This window comes from Diplotaxodon limnothrissa, linkage group LG7 (assembly GCF_057381915.1).
Source record: "Diplotaxodon limnothrissa isolate DT_005_m linkage group LG7, D_limnothrissa_male_GT1.1, whole genome shotgun sequence".
NCBI classification, from domain to species: domain Eukaryota; kingdom Metazoa; phylum Chordata; class Actinopteri; order Cichliformes; family Cichlidae; genus Diplotaxodon; species Diplotaxodon limnothrissa.
In genome coordinates, this window is record NC_140602.1 from 29654365 (window position 1) to 29672241 (window position 17877).

Here is a 17877-nt window from a genome sequence, read left to right on the forward strand (position 1 = left end):
AATCGGAAGGTTGCCGGTTCGAGCCCCGGCTCGGACAGTCTCGGTCGTTGTGTCCTTGGGCAAAACACTTCACCCGTTGCCTACTGGTGGTGGTCAGAGGGCCCGGTGGCGCCAGTGTCCGGCAGCCTCGCCTCTGTCAGTGCGCCCCAGGGTGGCTGTGGCTACAATGTAGCTTGCCATCACCAGTGTGTGAATGGGTGGATGGATGACTGGATATGTAAAGCGCTTTGGGGTCCTTAGGGACTAGTAAAAGCGCTATATAAATACAGGCCATTTACCATAATAACATCTTGTTTTCAGCAGCACAGAAAGGCACAGCACACACTTCACAATGCTGATACATTTCTCTTCATCGCAGCCACCACATTTTATTTGTAAGCCTTTTCTTTAAAGGCTTACAGATACAATCTCACTCACTCTCGTGCATAGTAAAACATGCAGACACACGCGCACAAAAACTCATAAACATAAACACACAGCAAATCCACCTCATCCAGGAGATAAAATGCCGTCACAACTCTTTCTGCCTCCTGTTTTTATTATTGCTCAACAATAAGACAAAAGTACTTCTTATCCAATTGCTTGATTAATCAATGAAATAATCACTAGAATACTCGATTACTAAGGCCTAATCCAAACTCACCTGCAGGTTCGCACAAGTGGAAAACATACAAGCACTGTCCAGGGGTTTGATTGCATTTCCGTGCAGAGAGGGAGCAGGTTTGGCGATGACTGGAGGCCCGGCAGGGGGCAGGAAAGTGGATGACGGCTCGGTTACAAAAAGAGTCCCTCCCTCCGAGCTGTAACCAAACGACTGGATGGCATTTTCTGTGTGGAGATAGAGACGGGCGGTCAGAGAAAGAGCGAGAACTTTCTACACCTGCTGAGAACCACACTGACCTGACAACCAATTACTGTTTTCTCATCAAGAGGCAGCTGCCACCTGGCCTTCCTCCAGGTAGGTAACAAGAATCTGACGCTGGTCTGTATCCTAAATTTAGATCAGCACACATGGTTCACTGTTGGGTCCTAAATTCCCCCCAAAACAAGCCAAACCCTCCAAGCTCAATCAAACTGGTAATTATTAGCGAGTATGTCTGTGAATGTTCTAAGTCAACCAGGTCATCGTAGTCTAAGGAGCTTGGAGAGAAAAGTGTCTGGACTTCTTTAAGTTGCTTGAAGATGTTTCACCTCTCATCCGAGAAGCTTCTTCAGTTCTAGGGTCACATGGTGGAGAGTCCCAGATTTAAACCCTGTGGGAGTTTCCCCCCAAAGAGGGACAAAAGAACCCCCTGATGATCCTCTACCTAATCACATGAGCCAAGGTGTGAAAACTGGTGTGGGTCACAATCAGCCAGGATTTTGGGTGAGCTCATTGTGAAACCTGGCCCCACCCTATCATGTGATTTCCTGAGGTCAGATGGCCCAGGATGTGAGTGGGCGTTAAGGCGTCTGGGAAGGGATCTCAAAACTGGATTATAGATGGCAGACAGTTGGTGTCGTAGGCTATAATCTGGTATGTTTACATTCATGTAATTTTTTTTACATTTATGTTCATTAACATGCACTGTCCTAAATAAATAAATAAATTTATGTCCACTGTGAGCGACCATCTTTGAACAGAGGCGGTGGCTTACGACACCAACTGTGACCCACACCCGTTTTCACACCTTGGCTCATGTGATTAGGTAGAGGATCATCAGGGGGTCCTTTTGTCCCTCTTTGGGGGGAAACTCCCACGGGGTTTAAATCTGGGACTCTCCACCATTTGACCCTAGAACTGAAGAAGCTTCTCGGATGAGAGGTGAAACGTCTTCAAGCAACTTAAAGAAGTCCAGACGCTTTTCTTTCCAAGCTCCTTAGACAATTATTACTGAGGCACACCTGTCAGAATCCAGCCCAAGTGTGCCCAAGTCTAGCCTGAAGTGACCTAATTCAGCTGGTCACCTGGGTGTCTGGAAACCTTTGCTATATTATATATAATACTTACCTAAAGTCATATTCATAACCAATGAACCCGTTTCTTCCTGCTATCTAATCTAATGCTCAGTTCGAAGAACTACAAATCTAAATAGCTGAAATAACTTTTTATCAACAGAAACAAAAGTCATTGGATTTGTGTCACACTGGAGGATGTGTAGTGTTTCCAGTGTGTGCCATCTTTGTGCCATTGTTTCATCTGAGCATATTGTGAGAGTCTTTGCAGATTCTGCAATCATTTATGGTCATGCTACACTCTTAGCTTATCACCTCTACTGTCTGCAGACGTCAGGCAAACATAGACACAGGTGTGGTGACTGGGAGAAGATTATGATTATGTTGATTATGTTGCTGCTGCTTTGTGAAAGTCTGCAGAAGATCTTCTTCTTCCAGCTGATTCATTTAAGGGTCGCCACAATGGATCATCTGCCTCCATCTATCCCACCATCCTTCTCTGTTACACCAACCTTCCGAATGTCCTCCTTTACAACATCCATGGGCGTTCTCTGAGGTCTTTTCTCTCTGTTTACCATCGTAGTCCCACATTTAGCATCCCTACTCTCACCTCCTCACTCTCGCCTTTCCTTCTCTCTCACTGCCTTCTAATATGCCTTCCCCCTCTGCTCTATGGCAAACAGGAGCACAGTTTCCACCAGCAACCTGTTAGCTAACAGAGGCCGAGGTGGTCATTGTTAACCTGGTATTTGGTATGGGTACAGTTTAGCCAGATACTGGGGCATACTGGGGGATACTGAGGCGGAGCAGCCTCGAATAAAGTCATCTGTCTACCAGTTAGATGTTGACTCACTCCACCTCTCCTTCATTCACAGCCTCCTCCAAATACCTCAGTATCTCACCATCAATTAGAAGGACAGCCATGGCATTTAATGCAGATACCCATGGTTGATGGAGGATGGGGAATTTTGTTGAGCTAACATTTACAGTTTTGGGTGAACTGTTAACTCTGTGTCCACCCAGGATCCCCTGAGGATGATTTGGGATCACTTGGTTATTATCTGCTGTTTCTTCATTTGAAGGAGTCCAAATACTTTGATGTTTACTGCACTGAATAATGGGATTTTTGAGTACTGAACCTGAAAAACCTTCACAGTAATAAGTGACGCTATGGCTTCAGACCAGATTCAGATTCGATGTAAGACTTTTAAGGGTTAAAAATGCAACTCATGATGAAATTCAAGGCCAGCATGACAACTATAAAACTAAAGAAACAAACAGACACAGGGTTGGAGACACAGGTGTTTTCTTTCACTGCAAAGACTTTTAAAAGATTGATTTAACCCCAGTTATGTCATTTTTGGTTTAATTAATTAAAGACCTTATGGATTGCAGGAATCCTGGTTTATACATATGAATAATGCACATTGAAAATCAAATTTTAACCTTCTTTTATGGCTTTGAGTGTTTTTTCTGTTCTTTTTTACATTCTGGGGATCCACTGGCCTTGGAGATGAAAATATAACCTAACAAACTGAAGACGAATGACTATCGACCATTTTCACGAGGGCTGAATACAGAATAAAGAATATACAAGTTAGTATTTACACCACAGTCTGGCTGAACTGTGTGTGTTTATGGGAATTCATACTGAGACCAGCACAGAGATACACCAACAACTTTTTAAGCCCAACACACTGGTCTGTGGAGTCTGTTGGTAGGATCCATGGTGGTCTGTTTGGAGAATGATTAATGAACACAGTGGTGCAATGCAACCCACTCAACACAAGGCAGAGGTTGCTGCTGCCTCAGTGCAGCAAATCACGTTCAGATAACTGAAGGTTATTCTTGCATCTGAACACAAAACGTGTTTGTCCAGGTCTGACTACACCTCGACTGCAGAGAGCATTCTCTGCCCCTGTTAAACGTTAACGTGCCGCCGCGTCTTCTGACAGACCGGGAGATCATGGAGAGGGTACTCGAGCCCTGACGCTGTGCTCAGGTATCTGCACCAACATGCAGGTGCTTTCAGGCCGTAACCTGGGAGGTGGACCTCCATGGATTGGAATGTGGGTCCGAAGTTCACCTGATCCATGATAACTCCCGCACACTAACAGGAGCCGTGATGAAGAGATAATCAGTGTTATTCCCGTCACCTGACAGAGCTCACAGTTTTGAGCCTGATCAGAGCACAGTCCAGTAATCTGAGTACTTTTGGGTTTGAACATTTGGAGACATGTACATCATAAACAGGCTTCATCCTTCATTAACTGACTGACTTTCACATATACATGAATGCATGAAGTTCAATGTAACGGCATGGTTGTGTTCTTCGCTGCCTGCAGCACATGGATATGTATGTTTGCATCCACAGGAGGAGGAGGAGCGGATGTGTGATGGAGGAGGCGCAGAGGTGATGTTGGAGCTGGGTCAGTGTTATTTAAAGAAGGTATCTGGGGATCTTCAATACATCGGCTCGTACTTCTCTGTTTTTCCTCCTCCACTAACCTTTCCCCTCAATTATCCGCCTCACTCACACCTCTGTTTCTTTAACCATGCCAACGTTTTCAGCATTTCATGTGCTGAGACGACACATTTAACAGTAACATGTATCATGATTTTATTCATTGATTTAACCTCATACTGCAGTTCCACACCTCTGCACAGCTTGGGTTAGAGTTTGATAACATTTCTACATTAAAGTCTGAAAGTCTCATTATTTATGAACCATTTAATGGTTTCCCAAAATGAAGCCTACTTTTAAATGTAATAATTTCTACAATCAATAATTAAGACATTTAAAAATAAGAAATTATTCAGTGTGAATATTTTCTGCTTTTCTATGCTTCATATTTGTAAACTAAATTATAGTGCCCAAATCACTCTCCTTTTATGGAATAATCAATTAACAGTTTTTGGAAAATGCATAACCTAAACAGGCAACATCATTGATAAGCAACATAGAAATGAAAAATTCTGTTCTGAGTTCTGTAATATGATAGAGCTGAAATTTTGAATTTCCATGAATTTCCACCCTTTCAGTGTAAAGGGGGAAGATACATTTCTGTTAGCAGCAGCTTCATAAACTCAGATCCATAAATGACTGAATCCATCAGACAACAAACAGAAAACATGGCATAAAACTACCTGCAGGTATGTTCACATGTTGTTACAGCAGTGTGAAGGCTGATTGGCTTATAACCTGTTTGATTAATAATTTTGTTTTCTGGATTATTTAGGTAAATATTCTCCAGACTAACTGGAGAGGATCAGCACTTTACAGCTCTGACTCTCCTGATCAGGCATGCAGCACTCACTGAGGCAGGTGTTGTGTGTGAAATCGCGGTGGAAAGCTTCACACTCGTGCTCCTGGTGGCCGGTGCCCCTGCAGGTGCACCACAGGCTCATAGTGATGTTGGATGGGCTGCTGTCGCTGTAGTTTGGCGTTACATCCGAGCCTGAGGCAGGGAGGGGGGAGGAGGAGAGGAATAAGAATTAGGGTGGAGATTAGCCGGGAAGAAAGGTAAAGAGGATTTTTGCAAATTGGGAATTGAATCATTGAAAGATTTCCAGAGAAGAAATGAGTCACCAGTAGAATGTTTCTCTGCTCTTAATTCTCAACTGAAAGATTTAAATAACGGTCAAGTGGCTGCTGATCACAGCCAGAAACGAACAGGCTGGCTTCACTAAACAGGTCATGTGGTAAAGTTAGAGGAAGGCACAGTTACCTGAACTCATTAGATCTAAACAACTAACTCTGTGCTGGAGGATCTCTGTACCAAACACCTGTCACAGGTTAGGTCAGGTTCTACTATAAACAGGAAGATATTTTGAGAAAGCAGAATTAATTACTAATCTACGGTGGCCCTGAGAGGCCAAACAGACTGCAACTTAAGAAAACACCAGCAATTAGTAAAACGCTCCAAAAGCACACAAAACACAATAGAAATAGGAAAAAACAAAAACAGAAACAGGAAAAAACTGATTTCCAAAAGCACAAGGCAAGTGTTTCTGTGGAGACAATAACCCGACGGACCAGTTGCAGGAATCAAAATGTGCTAAGAATTGCGCTGGGAGACACTTAAAAGAAGTGGAGGATCTAATGGTTTTGTGAGGAAAGAAAAGATGAGAGGTAAGTGTGTTAGCCTAACTATTAGCCTAAGAATCTGTCATCAGTATTATATGAATCATGATAAAACACACCTACCATGTTTTGGGTTTCTGCAACTGGTCCGTCGGGTTATTGTCTCCCCAGAAGCACTTCCTTTGTGCTTTTGGAAATCTGTTTTTTCCTATTTCTGTTTTTGTTCTTCCTATTTCTGTTTTGTTTTTTCCTATTTCCGTTGTGTTTTGTGTGCTTTTGCAGCGTTTTTCTTATTGCTGGTGTTTTCTTAAGTTGCAGTCCGTTTGGCCTCTCAGGGCCACCGTACTAATGAAGTCATTCAGATGTCAGTTTTCAGCATGTGTGACCCAAACTGTGATAAAAGGCAAGCAGTATTGTAACGACAGTCTAACCGACTCCATCAAACACTTTAATTCTGTTTCCAGTATTTGGGTTAGGGTTGGGGCCATCACCACTGATGATGTACACATCAGAAGGTTAGCCGAGTTTAGGCTAGACTTACCAATGAGGCCGACATAGGACATGAGGCAGCCGTGGTAGTTATCGTGAGGGCAGGTGGTGACGGTGTGTGGTGTCACCTGGCAGTTCATGTGGAAATCAGCGAGCCGAGACCTGCAACAGGAAGCAACACAACAAAAAACATCAGTAACATGATGTAATTTGGCCAACAGCTACCAGCTGTGTGTGTGTGTGTGTGTGTGTGTGTGTGTGTGTGTGTGTGTGTGTGTGTGTGTGTGTGTGTCGGGGGGGGTGCTGTCAAGCTTGCCTAGAGTGAATGGGGTTCTTTGCCTCTGGAGAATAAACCTCCCCCAAAGGGCTTGAGACAATCGAAACACTTCTATTTTTAGATGTTCATGAAAGACCTTTCTGTCAGTTTACGGAAACGGCGTCCCCCATCTTGAATTGAGGTGTAAAGCAAGCAGCAGCCCCCTGTTAGCATCACCTTCAACCACCACAATCAGCTGCTGCTTCTACACACATGGTAGCTTCTGCTGGGCTTTAACGACGCTGCTAACATCTGCTAGAGTCATCGCTTCGAAACGGACACCATTGAGGGAGGAAGACCTGCCCTAAATCCTGAACCAGCTAATCAGCACACATTAGCAGAGTGCTAGCATTTTATGGCAATCGCTGTGAGAAAAACTAAAGGACAGAAGAGTAGTTTTCCTTCATGCTGGACTTATGGAAGCAAAAATGAAACAGACTTTTGTGTACAATCAGCTGGAAATAACATTTTGTTCTATTCACTCCATCGAGCGCCTCCTGGTGTGCCCCAGCTGAACAGGCACAAGGGACAGGCAGTGTAATGCTGTGGGTGGTTCAATGAGAGTGTGTTTTTAAATCCTGCATGCTGCTCGTCACGTCTGCAGAATCATTCCCGTGAACATTGAAAGCAAACACGTGTCATTTTGGGGGGTTTTGCAGGAAGGACTTATGGTCACATGACACTGAGTGGTCCTTAGTAATTAAGCCTAACAATGGACTGTAATAAGCAGCAGCTGCACAAACAACCTCTGGGGTTGACTTTTTTTTTTATGGGATTTATCATCGGTTGATGGAGCACAACAGCTGGTGGAGGTGATTTAGCAGGTGTCATTAAACCACAGAAGAAGAAAAGAGTGTGGCGAGGTGACGTCAAAGCCCCAGTCAAAGCGCCAACAATGGAGGCGTGTGGGAAACATGACGTTCAGCTCTGTGTAACAGTTTCGATGCTGAGGACACGCCCTGATTATCGCTGAGCTTCACCCTGCATCTCGCTCAGATCAGCAAACTTTTAAAACAGATGGATTTACAGAGTGACTAACATAAAGAAAGTAAGAAAAGAGCAATTTTATTTAGCTGAAAATGATTCACAGATGGCATCATACGCTGTAACAGCTACAGAAATGGAAATGAATGGGAGCCGACTCTCGCAGATGTGAAGGGGACAGTTTTTCCTCTCTACATTTATCATACAGACCTGTCCCACACTCACAGACGAGTGGAAGTAAATCCAACAGATTATGTTTGAAGTCTTTCACACCAAAATTTCCAAAGACAAAAAGTGGCTGATTTGGACTCTTTGGAAAGAAGACGGGTTGTTTTGGCAGCAGCGTGGATGCTAATGAGACACTGGGGGAAAAATATCCTCCCCTCATGAAAGATGGGCGACGGCAGTGCCACAGTTGGCTGCTTATGAGAGATGAACAAACTGTGTTTAATAAGCTTCATGGGCTTGCCTCTCATTGCCTTGCAGTCTGGACCTCACGCTGAGTCCGGTTCGGCCCTCAAAACAAACTGATGAGTCAGCTTTTGTGCATGTGTAAAAAATTCAGACCTGACTGAAGAAAGAGAGAGAAGGGCCAGACTCTGATGGACTCTTTGCAGTAAGTGATGTCACTGTCCATGCATGCATCCACTTCCTGCTATTTATGAGGGCCAAATTAATGTTAAACCACAGTCCACGGCCTCGCCCACAAACCAACCAGTAATTCTCAGTTAAAGGTGCAGTTTATCAACACATGTTTAGTCAAGAGGAAGGGCGGCACACCAAAGATGCATTAAACATGCATCCCTACATGACACCAAACTCCATAACTGACTGAACACAGGGGAAAACAACCGCGGTGAGAGAGCAGCCATTTAAACTACACAATTTAGGTAACGAGCAGGGAGCAGAGCTACTGTTTCTCCATGTAAAACATTGAATTATCAGAGGTTTGGAGATCAGGGACAGGACCAAAACACTGCTGCTGGGAGCAGGCTTTTTAAAATGGCCGGATGTAGACAGGAACCATTTAGCAGCTGACATGTGGACAGACTAGCCCATGGGTTTAACCAATCAGGTGGAGAACACATTCTATCTGTTTTGTCCTCGGTCTGTTCCAGGATCCCATCCCGCTGTTTGGATAGGTGATGAGCCACCTCGGCTGACTCCTTTCGATGTGGAGGAGCCTGCCTCTCAGGCCGAGCACAGACAGCTTTGAAGGAAGCTTTATTTCTTTTGTTTGGATCATCTGATAATGCCACCATCAGGAAAACTGGACCAGACTGTGAATCGAACAAAGGCAGAGGGTCTCCCCAGACAGATGGGCTTATGGCTGAGACCCTGCCTGAAAGAGCCTGCCCTGCAGTGTTCCCACCACCCGGCTGAGGTGCTATAGGGGTCTGATGATTTGTCACTGGGAAGGTAACCAAAACAGCTTGTAAGGACATAATTTACTTTATTTCGATGACAGATTAATCTGCTGATATGCTTCCAGTATTTTCTGATAACAGGGAGAGGATAGAGTCCTGTTTCAAAGAGTCTGCTCTTCTGGATTTAGTTCTTCTTGAGGTAAAAACACAGACATTTCCCAGTCAACCAGTTCAAATCATTCACGCCATGCCCAGTTTATCCACTGAGCAGAGAGATTTCAACACAACGCCTGTGTTAATGCTGTTTAAGTGCTGTGAATGGAGTATAAAGTGGGTATGTAGCACTCAGACTGCCGTTATTTGCACTGTCGAAGTGTAAAGTCCTTCAGAAATGCAAACATTGTTAAAAACAGATCGAACAGATGCCCAGCAAACTCTCCTGAGAGCTGAAAATCCTTGTGGAAATATCCGCCTGATTCATGCAGTAGTTTGGGAGATTATCTGCTGTTCCTGCGTGCATGTCCTGCAGTATCCACTACATCATGCATATGTTAATGCACAAGAAACTGTCACAGGCAATAAGAGTAAAGCTGCTGAGCTTAATCTACTGCCTGTCCTACTTTTGTGTTTCACATCCCGTCTCTCCTCTTGGTTTCCTTTGTCTCACTCTCCTCTTAAAGCCTCTCACCTGCTTCGTCTCTTTAACGTCGCTCTTCTTCTTCTCTCTTGAAAATTTTTGACAGACAGGTGAGGTGAAAGGTGGCGTGTGGTGACGGAGACGTGTGATCTTGTCGCTGTTTGAGACAGCGTGATGGGCTTTGTGTTTACGCCGAGCTTTAGCTGGCTGCCATCGCAGGACTGCATCATGTCCTCAGAGAGGACACGAGAGCGTGACACGGAAGACATGACTGTGTGGTGGCTGTAGAGAGTGATCGGGTGTGACAGGCCGACTGCAGAGTGACTTTCAAACAGAGGCCACTGAGTGTGTGTCTGTGTGTGGGTCTGCGTGTCTGTGTGTGCGTGTGTGTTTACACAGGCACATTATGACAAAACTCACTCACTTGAACACATCCTCTAAGCATCTCCAAGGAAGGCTGTCACTGATGAAGGTCAAGTGATCTCAGCTTTCTCAGACCTGCTGCTAAACTTCACAAGTTCCCGGGCCTCAGCAGAACCAGACCCTCCAGAACTTGGTGGAGGCTGGACCAAAAAAATAAAATTCACAGGAATGCAGTGCTTCATCCGTCCATCCACTGCAGGCCTGTCTCTGTGAGTGTGTGATGATGTTGCTGTATTTCTGTATTTTGAGTCCCATGTGCTCGTGTCCCGGCCAGTCCAGCTCATAGAAACTATGTGGGGACGTTATACTCTCCAGGAAACTGCTGACATCTGTGAGTCCTTCTGTTGATGATTATGATTATTTTTCTTTATGCTAAGACGATGACCGTTTCTCTCTAACTGATAGAGTTACAGGAGGAACTGTTGGTGCTGAACAGACCAATGACAGTAGCTGTAGATCTCTAAAAAAGTGAAAGGTCAGATTACACCGCTGGTTATGGCGCAGATTTCCAGCTGAAACATAAATCCTCAGTAAGCTTGGAGCCTGTATTACAGCTTTATGCTGAAATACAGGCAGAGATCGGTGATGATGGTGCGGACTGGTTAGTGTGGGTCTGTGAGCAACTGCACAAACATGAGACCTTACTGAGACTCAGACTAGTTTATAAGCTTATTTTTGTGTCTTTGTTAAATCTGATCTTTGTGTTTGAATCGCCTGCACATACCAGCACACACACCTGCTCTCACATGAGAGACCAGAGCTGTGTTTATGAGAGGACCATCCTGACCTAAACCAGCCTGCCAGTGACCTGCGGCTAAACTGAGTCTGCACCCTCAAACCTCACCTAACCTTCAAACTGCTCATTCCAGAGACAGAAGTACCATCACTCACACACACACCGTACCATCGCACACACTCACACACACCTGCCCCTTCGCCCTTTGCTGCCTCGTCGTGGCAGATGCCATGTGAGGCATGAGCCAACTGCCGTCGAGCTCTTTGTTAGTTTTAAGGATGCATGAGGAGAGGGTTTACCACACGAGGCTGGTTTTTAAAGGACATCACCACCATCAGCCCATGACCTTCCTGCAGTTTTCCTACTAATAATTACTTCGAGTGACCTGAGGATCAGCTCCATCTGTCTGACTTCAAACCTTCACGTTTACTGGGTGAAAACTTAAAAAGTAGGTCTGCACCTCTATAGTGCCTTTTGCTTTGGGTTTTATGAAGGGCTTTCATTTATGCCTCCTTCTGTCATCACACAGTCACAAACGTGCATGCATGTACGAGGCTTTGGTCGTACATGCACGGGTACAATCGTGTTCTGGAGGCTTAGGAGACCTGGCTGTTGTCAGCTCTGTTACCTGCTCAGTTTTCAGCTCAGTCTTCAGCTCAGGCATCAGCTCTGTTTCCAGTTCACCCATTAGCTCTGTCACCAGCTCAGTCAGTTGCTCAGCCATCTTTTCAGCCACTTCCATCCTCTGCTGGAAGCTCCGGTGAGCTCATTCAGCCAGCAGGGGACTGCATCTCTGGTGTTGGCCAGAGGGGCCGATGGCGCGATATGGCAGCCTTGCTTCTGTCAGTCTGCCCCAGGGCAGCTGTGGCTACAACCGTAGCATGCCTCCACCAGTGTGTGAATGTGAGAGTGAATGAATAGTGGCATTGTAAAGCGCTTTGGGTGCCTTGAAAAGCGCTATATAAATCCAATCCAATAATAATAATAATAATAATTATTATTATTAATAAATCCCGGACAGACTGTTTGCACTGCACTGCCCCAGCCGTTGCATCCTGTGCCGGCTGTGTGCCCCATGCAGCTACAGTTAGCGTCCCTTCTGCTGGAGGTCTCCATACCTGCTGGCCTTGCCTTTGTTCCTGCTGGAGGCCCAGGAGAGCCCCTTTGTTCACCTGGAGTCAGGGTCAGCTCCTGAAATGTTTATTAACTGTTTCCTGGGCTCCTGTGCCTTTCGTGGGCCTTTTGTTTCGGACTGTTTGAGTTCCAGGTTTTCTTGTGAACATTTTTGTTTTATTGATCAGTTTCAGGGTCAGTTTTAGGTTGTTTATTTAGTCTCCTCTTGTTTGCCTTAGTATTTTTCTATCAGTTCATTCGTGTCTGCATTTTGAGTCCACTCCTTACTACATACAGTCTGCCTCAGCCAGACTGTGACAGAATATTTGCTGAAGTTTAGGATGCTCAGTCAAATTAATCAGCTCTTCAAACTTAATACAACACGCATGGAAGCCATGACCCAGAAAAGTGGATTCACATCAAATTTTAAACCTGGCTTTAAACACTGAACATCTTATTAATCTCTTAATTAATATTTTACTCATGAACAGAAAGACTGAGCAGGCACAGGTTTGGTTTTGACTCATCTTTGAGACCGGATGTTTCAGACTCTTTCCTCCACTCTGTGAAACCTGAGAAGACTGATGACAGGAACCTGAGGGCATCAGTAAAGGCATTGACGGGTTCATATCCAGACTCATATCCACCACCACTAAAATAATCAGAGTATTTTACCCTGAAACAAAGCGCTTTACCCGTGCAGGAAGTAGTTAGCATGGTGACAAATGAAGGTCAGAGAGCGATGATGGCAGAGCCAAAGACAGCAGAGGAGTTGGGGCAGATTTAGCTGAGGAGTGCAGTCTGCTGCCTCAGAAACCACTTGATCAAATCCTGCCGAGCACTCATCTCCCTGCAGGGCTCGTTAAAGTTTCATCTCCACTAATCATCAACCGGCAGAGAGATGGAGCAGATGTACTGTACGCTGCCTGACCTAAGATGTTTCCTCTGAATTAGACTCAGACCCTCGTAATACCAGGACTCTGGAACAGCATGCATGAAAAAATATGTTTGAAAAAGTCATGCCTGCAGGTTACCGCGCGGAGGTGTTCGTGTGACAGCGGCAGGAAGTTCCCGAGCGTTCAAGTCTTTCTTTGATTTGATGTGTTTCCATCGTCTCGTGTTCAGACATGTTTGTATGAACTTCTTCTTACGGTCATTACATTTAGCACGCTCTTTGAATTTTGGTTTAAAGGTACCGGCTTTACAGCCACCGCTCAGACGCTCCAGGCAGCAGCCATCATAGAAGTCCTGGACTCAGCCGTCTACATCAGATGACAACCGAGGCCTCGGTTTGCTGCTCCACTTCGTGGAGATTTATTCCATTAAGGGACCATTTTCAACTCATTAGCCTCTGTTTAGATAACACTTTTATTTGTAACATTAGCTAAAATATTTTTCCATATTTTCTTTAATAAACGTTAATATTTTTATTAGAATTTTAGACAGCAAGTGTTCATGAGTCACGTCTGCCCTGCAATATCTTTAGCTGCACTTGTAGCTAGCCTTTCATACCATCTGTTCAGATTTGTGTTCGATCATTTTATTGTATTACATTGAATTTTTACAGGCTGTGTCCACAGGCAGGGTTTTCTCTTCAACTTCAACTTCATGAACATGAAGCCAATTTTTTGAGTACAATGCAACTGAAGTATATAAAATCAAAGATTTATTTATTTATTCAAACAATTAATCTTTAATTAAAATGTGCTCAGTGAGAAATGAATGTGTAACAGTTGAGTAAATTTAATTAGAGCAGAACATTTTATATTTTACAAAATTATATGGAAAATTTCAAATTAAAAAGTGAGAATTTCAATGTGAAGTTGAAATTCAGAGTCTTTTCAGCACAGAGTTTTTTCCTTGCTAAGGTCACGACACAAACACAAAATATAACCAATCAGGATCGAGAGTGTGCAGACATGACAACATCAACACTGTAAATACCCACGGAGCACGAATGCATCACTTGTTCCCAACTAATAAATAACACATTCACACAGGACACACTATTACACACACACACACATGCACACAAACTCACACATTAATATTTAGTGTTTCTCCGATAAATCAGATCGTCTGTTTTCCTGCTCTCATTTATCGCTGTGCAGTGTGTTTGTGTCTGTGTGTGCATGTGTGTCTGCGGTGGTGTGTGTGTGCAAGTGAAGGTGAAGAATATTAAAATGAAATTACAGCGAGGCTGAGTGAGTCTAAATGCCCTCATTACTGACTGTCAGGCAGCACGATGTATTCGCAGTGACAGACACACACACTCAGGCCCTGCTGGAACGAATGAATCCAATTAGCTCTGCTGTACATCCTGACAAACACACATTAAAAGTGTATATGGTGATTTATAAGAGCTTCCATCAGCCGTCCATGCAGAATGTATGTTCCCTTATCCTCCCACTCTGACCCTGACTTGTCAGTCATGGTGTAACAGACTCACAGATCCCTCAAGAGTTATTCAATTATCAGGTCTGCATTAACGGGGATAAACAAAGCACAAACACACACACACAGACACACCTATGTGAATACTCAGCGCACATTAATGCTCACTAAACAGAACTGTGTGGCGTGGCAGAAAAACAGGATACCAGTGTGTAACCTGGACGTGTGTCCCTCTATCTATAAAGAGATGATCTATACTGCTCGCCCAAGTGCAATGTCTACAATATCCGAATCTAGGTTTGGGAAGGAGATTGGCGGTAGCAACTCTGTAAGAGCAATGAGACTTCCAACCCACATAACACGCACGACCACAGGTTTATGAAACAAAGTTTGCTTTATATATTTCCTTTTGGATCAGTTCCCTTTGCTCATCCTCAATGTAGGGATACCTTCAAATGCAGTAACCATCTCAAATGCATCACAAAAATAATTGAAACAATCAAAATAGATGTAAGACAAGAAACACAATATTTCAACACCCCAAAGAAAAGGAAAAAGAAAAGAAAATAGCATGTGAGTGTCCAGTTCCTTATGGTGTCAGTTTATTCAGTTACCCACTGTCCTGGGTTAAGAACTGAAAACGACCTGAATCTCAGGCGGAGAAAAAGTAGCAAAAGAAAATGATAAGGTATCTCTCAGGTGGGCTTCCTTTTGTTTTTTTCCCTACCGCCCTCCTGGTACGGCAGGCATCAACGTGTCGGCGTCCTGACACAGAGAAGGCCTCCACAGCAGCAACAGTGTCTTAGACCCACGATACCAGCTCCTCACTTGGCACCCATGGAACTGTACCTCAAAAAAAAAAAACCAGTCTGCACACAAATACGCAGAATGTTAGATGTCCACATTCCTTAAATGTCCTTGTTCCTAATGTCCTTGGTTCTTTTGAAATATTAAAATAAATCTGCATCTTGTGACACATTAAAAGTAAATACACCGTATTACTGTGCATCACCCGCAGTTACAGTAACAGCACAGCTATTGCACGTGAACTGCGCATAACCACTTAGCTGGCCGCGGCTGAACTAGCAGGCCCAAGAAAGTAAAAACATTAGACACTCATAATAAACAAAACTGTCACAACATTGCAATACTACGAAAACACATCTTAAACATCATTAAACACATTTACTACTATTCTGACTGGTTAGTTATTTTTTCCAGTGCATTGAACTGCAATAGCGGTGCTAAGTGAGCTAGGCTAACTCACCAGAATAGTTCAAAAAAGTTCGAAGAAATACTCCGACTCCTTTCAGGTAGGTACCCGTCTGTGGTTCACCGCTAACGACAGCTCTCTCACAAATGTCTTTCCTCTCTTTCAACTGGAAAAAACCGTGCTCCGCGGCAGCATGGAGTTTTTCCTTGCCGTCCTTTTTCCTCTACACCACACCTTCACGCGCACGGAGCTGCAGATGGTGCCTTCAGGGCAAGCCCGGAAATTAAACTATCAGACAAGGACTACGATGCATTCAAAGAACCCTGTACTTCTGATTGCTGTAAATCTTACCAGGGTTACATTCTCCCCCTCTAGACTGCATGAGTCCCAGCATGCATACCTGCCCCTACCGGTACAGACACATGTGAAATAGCAGCCCCTAAAGCCTGAAAGAATGAACTAATGGCCAAGGTTAAAGGCTCCCCCAGCTCATCGTAGGTGAGTTTCCGAGGCGGACGTCTCTCCCTAGTAGAACGCCGGACACTTGCGTTCTCGGACTCTTGACTCTCAGATACTACATTGTCAGTGTCTGCAACTACAGGGTCTGTGGTGATGAGATCTGTGTTCTCTTCATCAGGTGAGATTTGTGTCACATCAGGTTCAGGAATATCAATGACAATATGGTCCGGAGTCCTACAGTGTGAAGTAGGATGTGTAACTGAACCACTATTCTCAGAGCTAACATAAGGAGTTCCTGGTTGAAGCTCGTGAGTAGGTCTTTCAGGTAAGTGTGCGGAACTTTGGGGCACAAAAGAAGGGGTGTCTGGGTTTAATACCCTGGAAACTGGCTGAGGCTCATTGAAGCCTCCTTCCCTCTGCAGGAAAGGACCCTTCGTGATGATTTCTGGCATCCATGTATTAGGATACAGTTCATCTTCATCACTGTACGACTCGTCCTCCTGACAATCAGTGTCCCCTTGCACGCCTTTTGTTGTTTTGCCCCTCAGTCTCATTTTCCTCGATGCGTCAGTGGAAGAACTTTGCTCTCTGATCTCAGTTACAGGTAGGAACCCGCACGGCAAAAGAAGGTCTCTATGCAACGTACGGTGTGGCCCCTCCCCTGTCTCAGGTTTGACTACATAAACAGGACTGTCGCTAATCCGTCTGACAACAACATGGATTTTCTGTTCCCACCGATCTGCCAGTTTGTGTTTCCCCCTGATATTCACGTTTCTCACTAAGACCCTATCCCCTTCTAAGAGTTCAGCTGCCCTGACCTCCCTGTCAAACCTAGCCTTGTTCTTCTCTCCCATCTTCTTGGCATTTTTAGCAGCTAATGAGTAGCTCTCCTGTAGGCGTTGACGAAGGCCCTTGACATACTCTGAGTGGGTCTTGTGACTTGCCATATCAGGTTGGATTCCCAGGACAAGATCAATCGGCAGTCTGGGCTGCCTACCAAACATTAGTTCGTAAGGCGAATAGCCTGTTGTACTGTTTCTCGTGCAATTGTATGCGTGGACCAGAGGTTTGACAAAATCTCTCCAATGATATTTGTCTCTTTCTTCCAGGGTCCCTAGCATACCAAGGAGGGTCCGGTTAAATCGTTCCACTGGGTTTCCCCGGGGATGGTACGGGGTGGTACGAACTTTGTCTGCTCCAATCAGTGTGCAGAGTTCTCTGATCGTCTTAGACTCAAAGTCCCTGCCCTGGTCGCTGAGCAGACGACTGGGGAACCCGTAGTGAACAATAAAGTTCTCCCATAAAGCCTTCGCAACAGTTCTGGCTTTCTGATCCCTAGTCGGCACCGCCACAGCAAATTTTGTAAAGTGGTCGGTGATGACTAAAATGTTTCTCGTGTCTCTATCATCCGGCTCAAGGGATAGATAATCCATACAAAGAAGTTCAAGTGGATAAGTAGCAGAAATGTTTTCCAAAGGCGCGGCCCTCTGAGGCACAGCCTTCCGCCTGAAACAGCGTTCGCACTTTTTGCACTTCTCCTCGATGTCTCTGGCCATTCTCGGCCAGTAGAACCTGGCACGAGCAAGCTGAAGTGCACGCTCAGAACCGAGATGGCCAACATCATCATGCACTCCTTGCAGTGCCCTCTCTCTGAACTGTTCGGGTAAGACCAACTGATACACCAGTTCGCCTCGCTCAGACCACTTCCTGTACAGGACACCATCCCT

General features: G+C 44.7%; 1 protein-coding gene across 1 annotated transcript in view; it reads right to left on the minus strand.

Annotated features, from left to right (window-relative positions):
• gfra2b (GDNF family receptor alpha 2b) overlaps positions 1-17877 on the minus strand; it is a 166525-nt gene that overhangs the window by 11717 nt on the left and 136931 nt on the right. The window contains exons 6-8 of the mRNA XM_085359564.1: positions 6561-6670; positions 5253-5393; positions 644-828 (exon numbers count right to left, since the gene is read on the minus strand). Of these exons, the coding sequence (XP_085215690.1) occupies positions 644-828; positions 5253-5393; positions 6561-6670 (436 nt within the window). The remainder of the gene's footprint in view (positions 1-643; positions 829-5252; positions 5394-6560; positions 6671-17877) is intronic.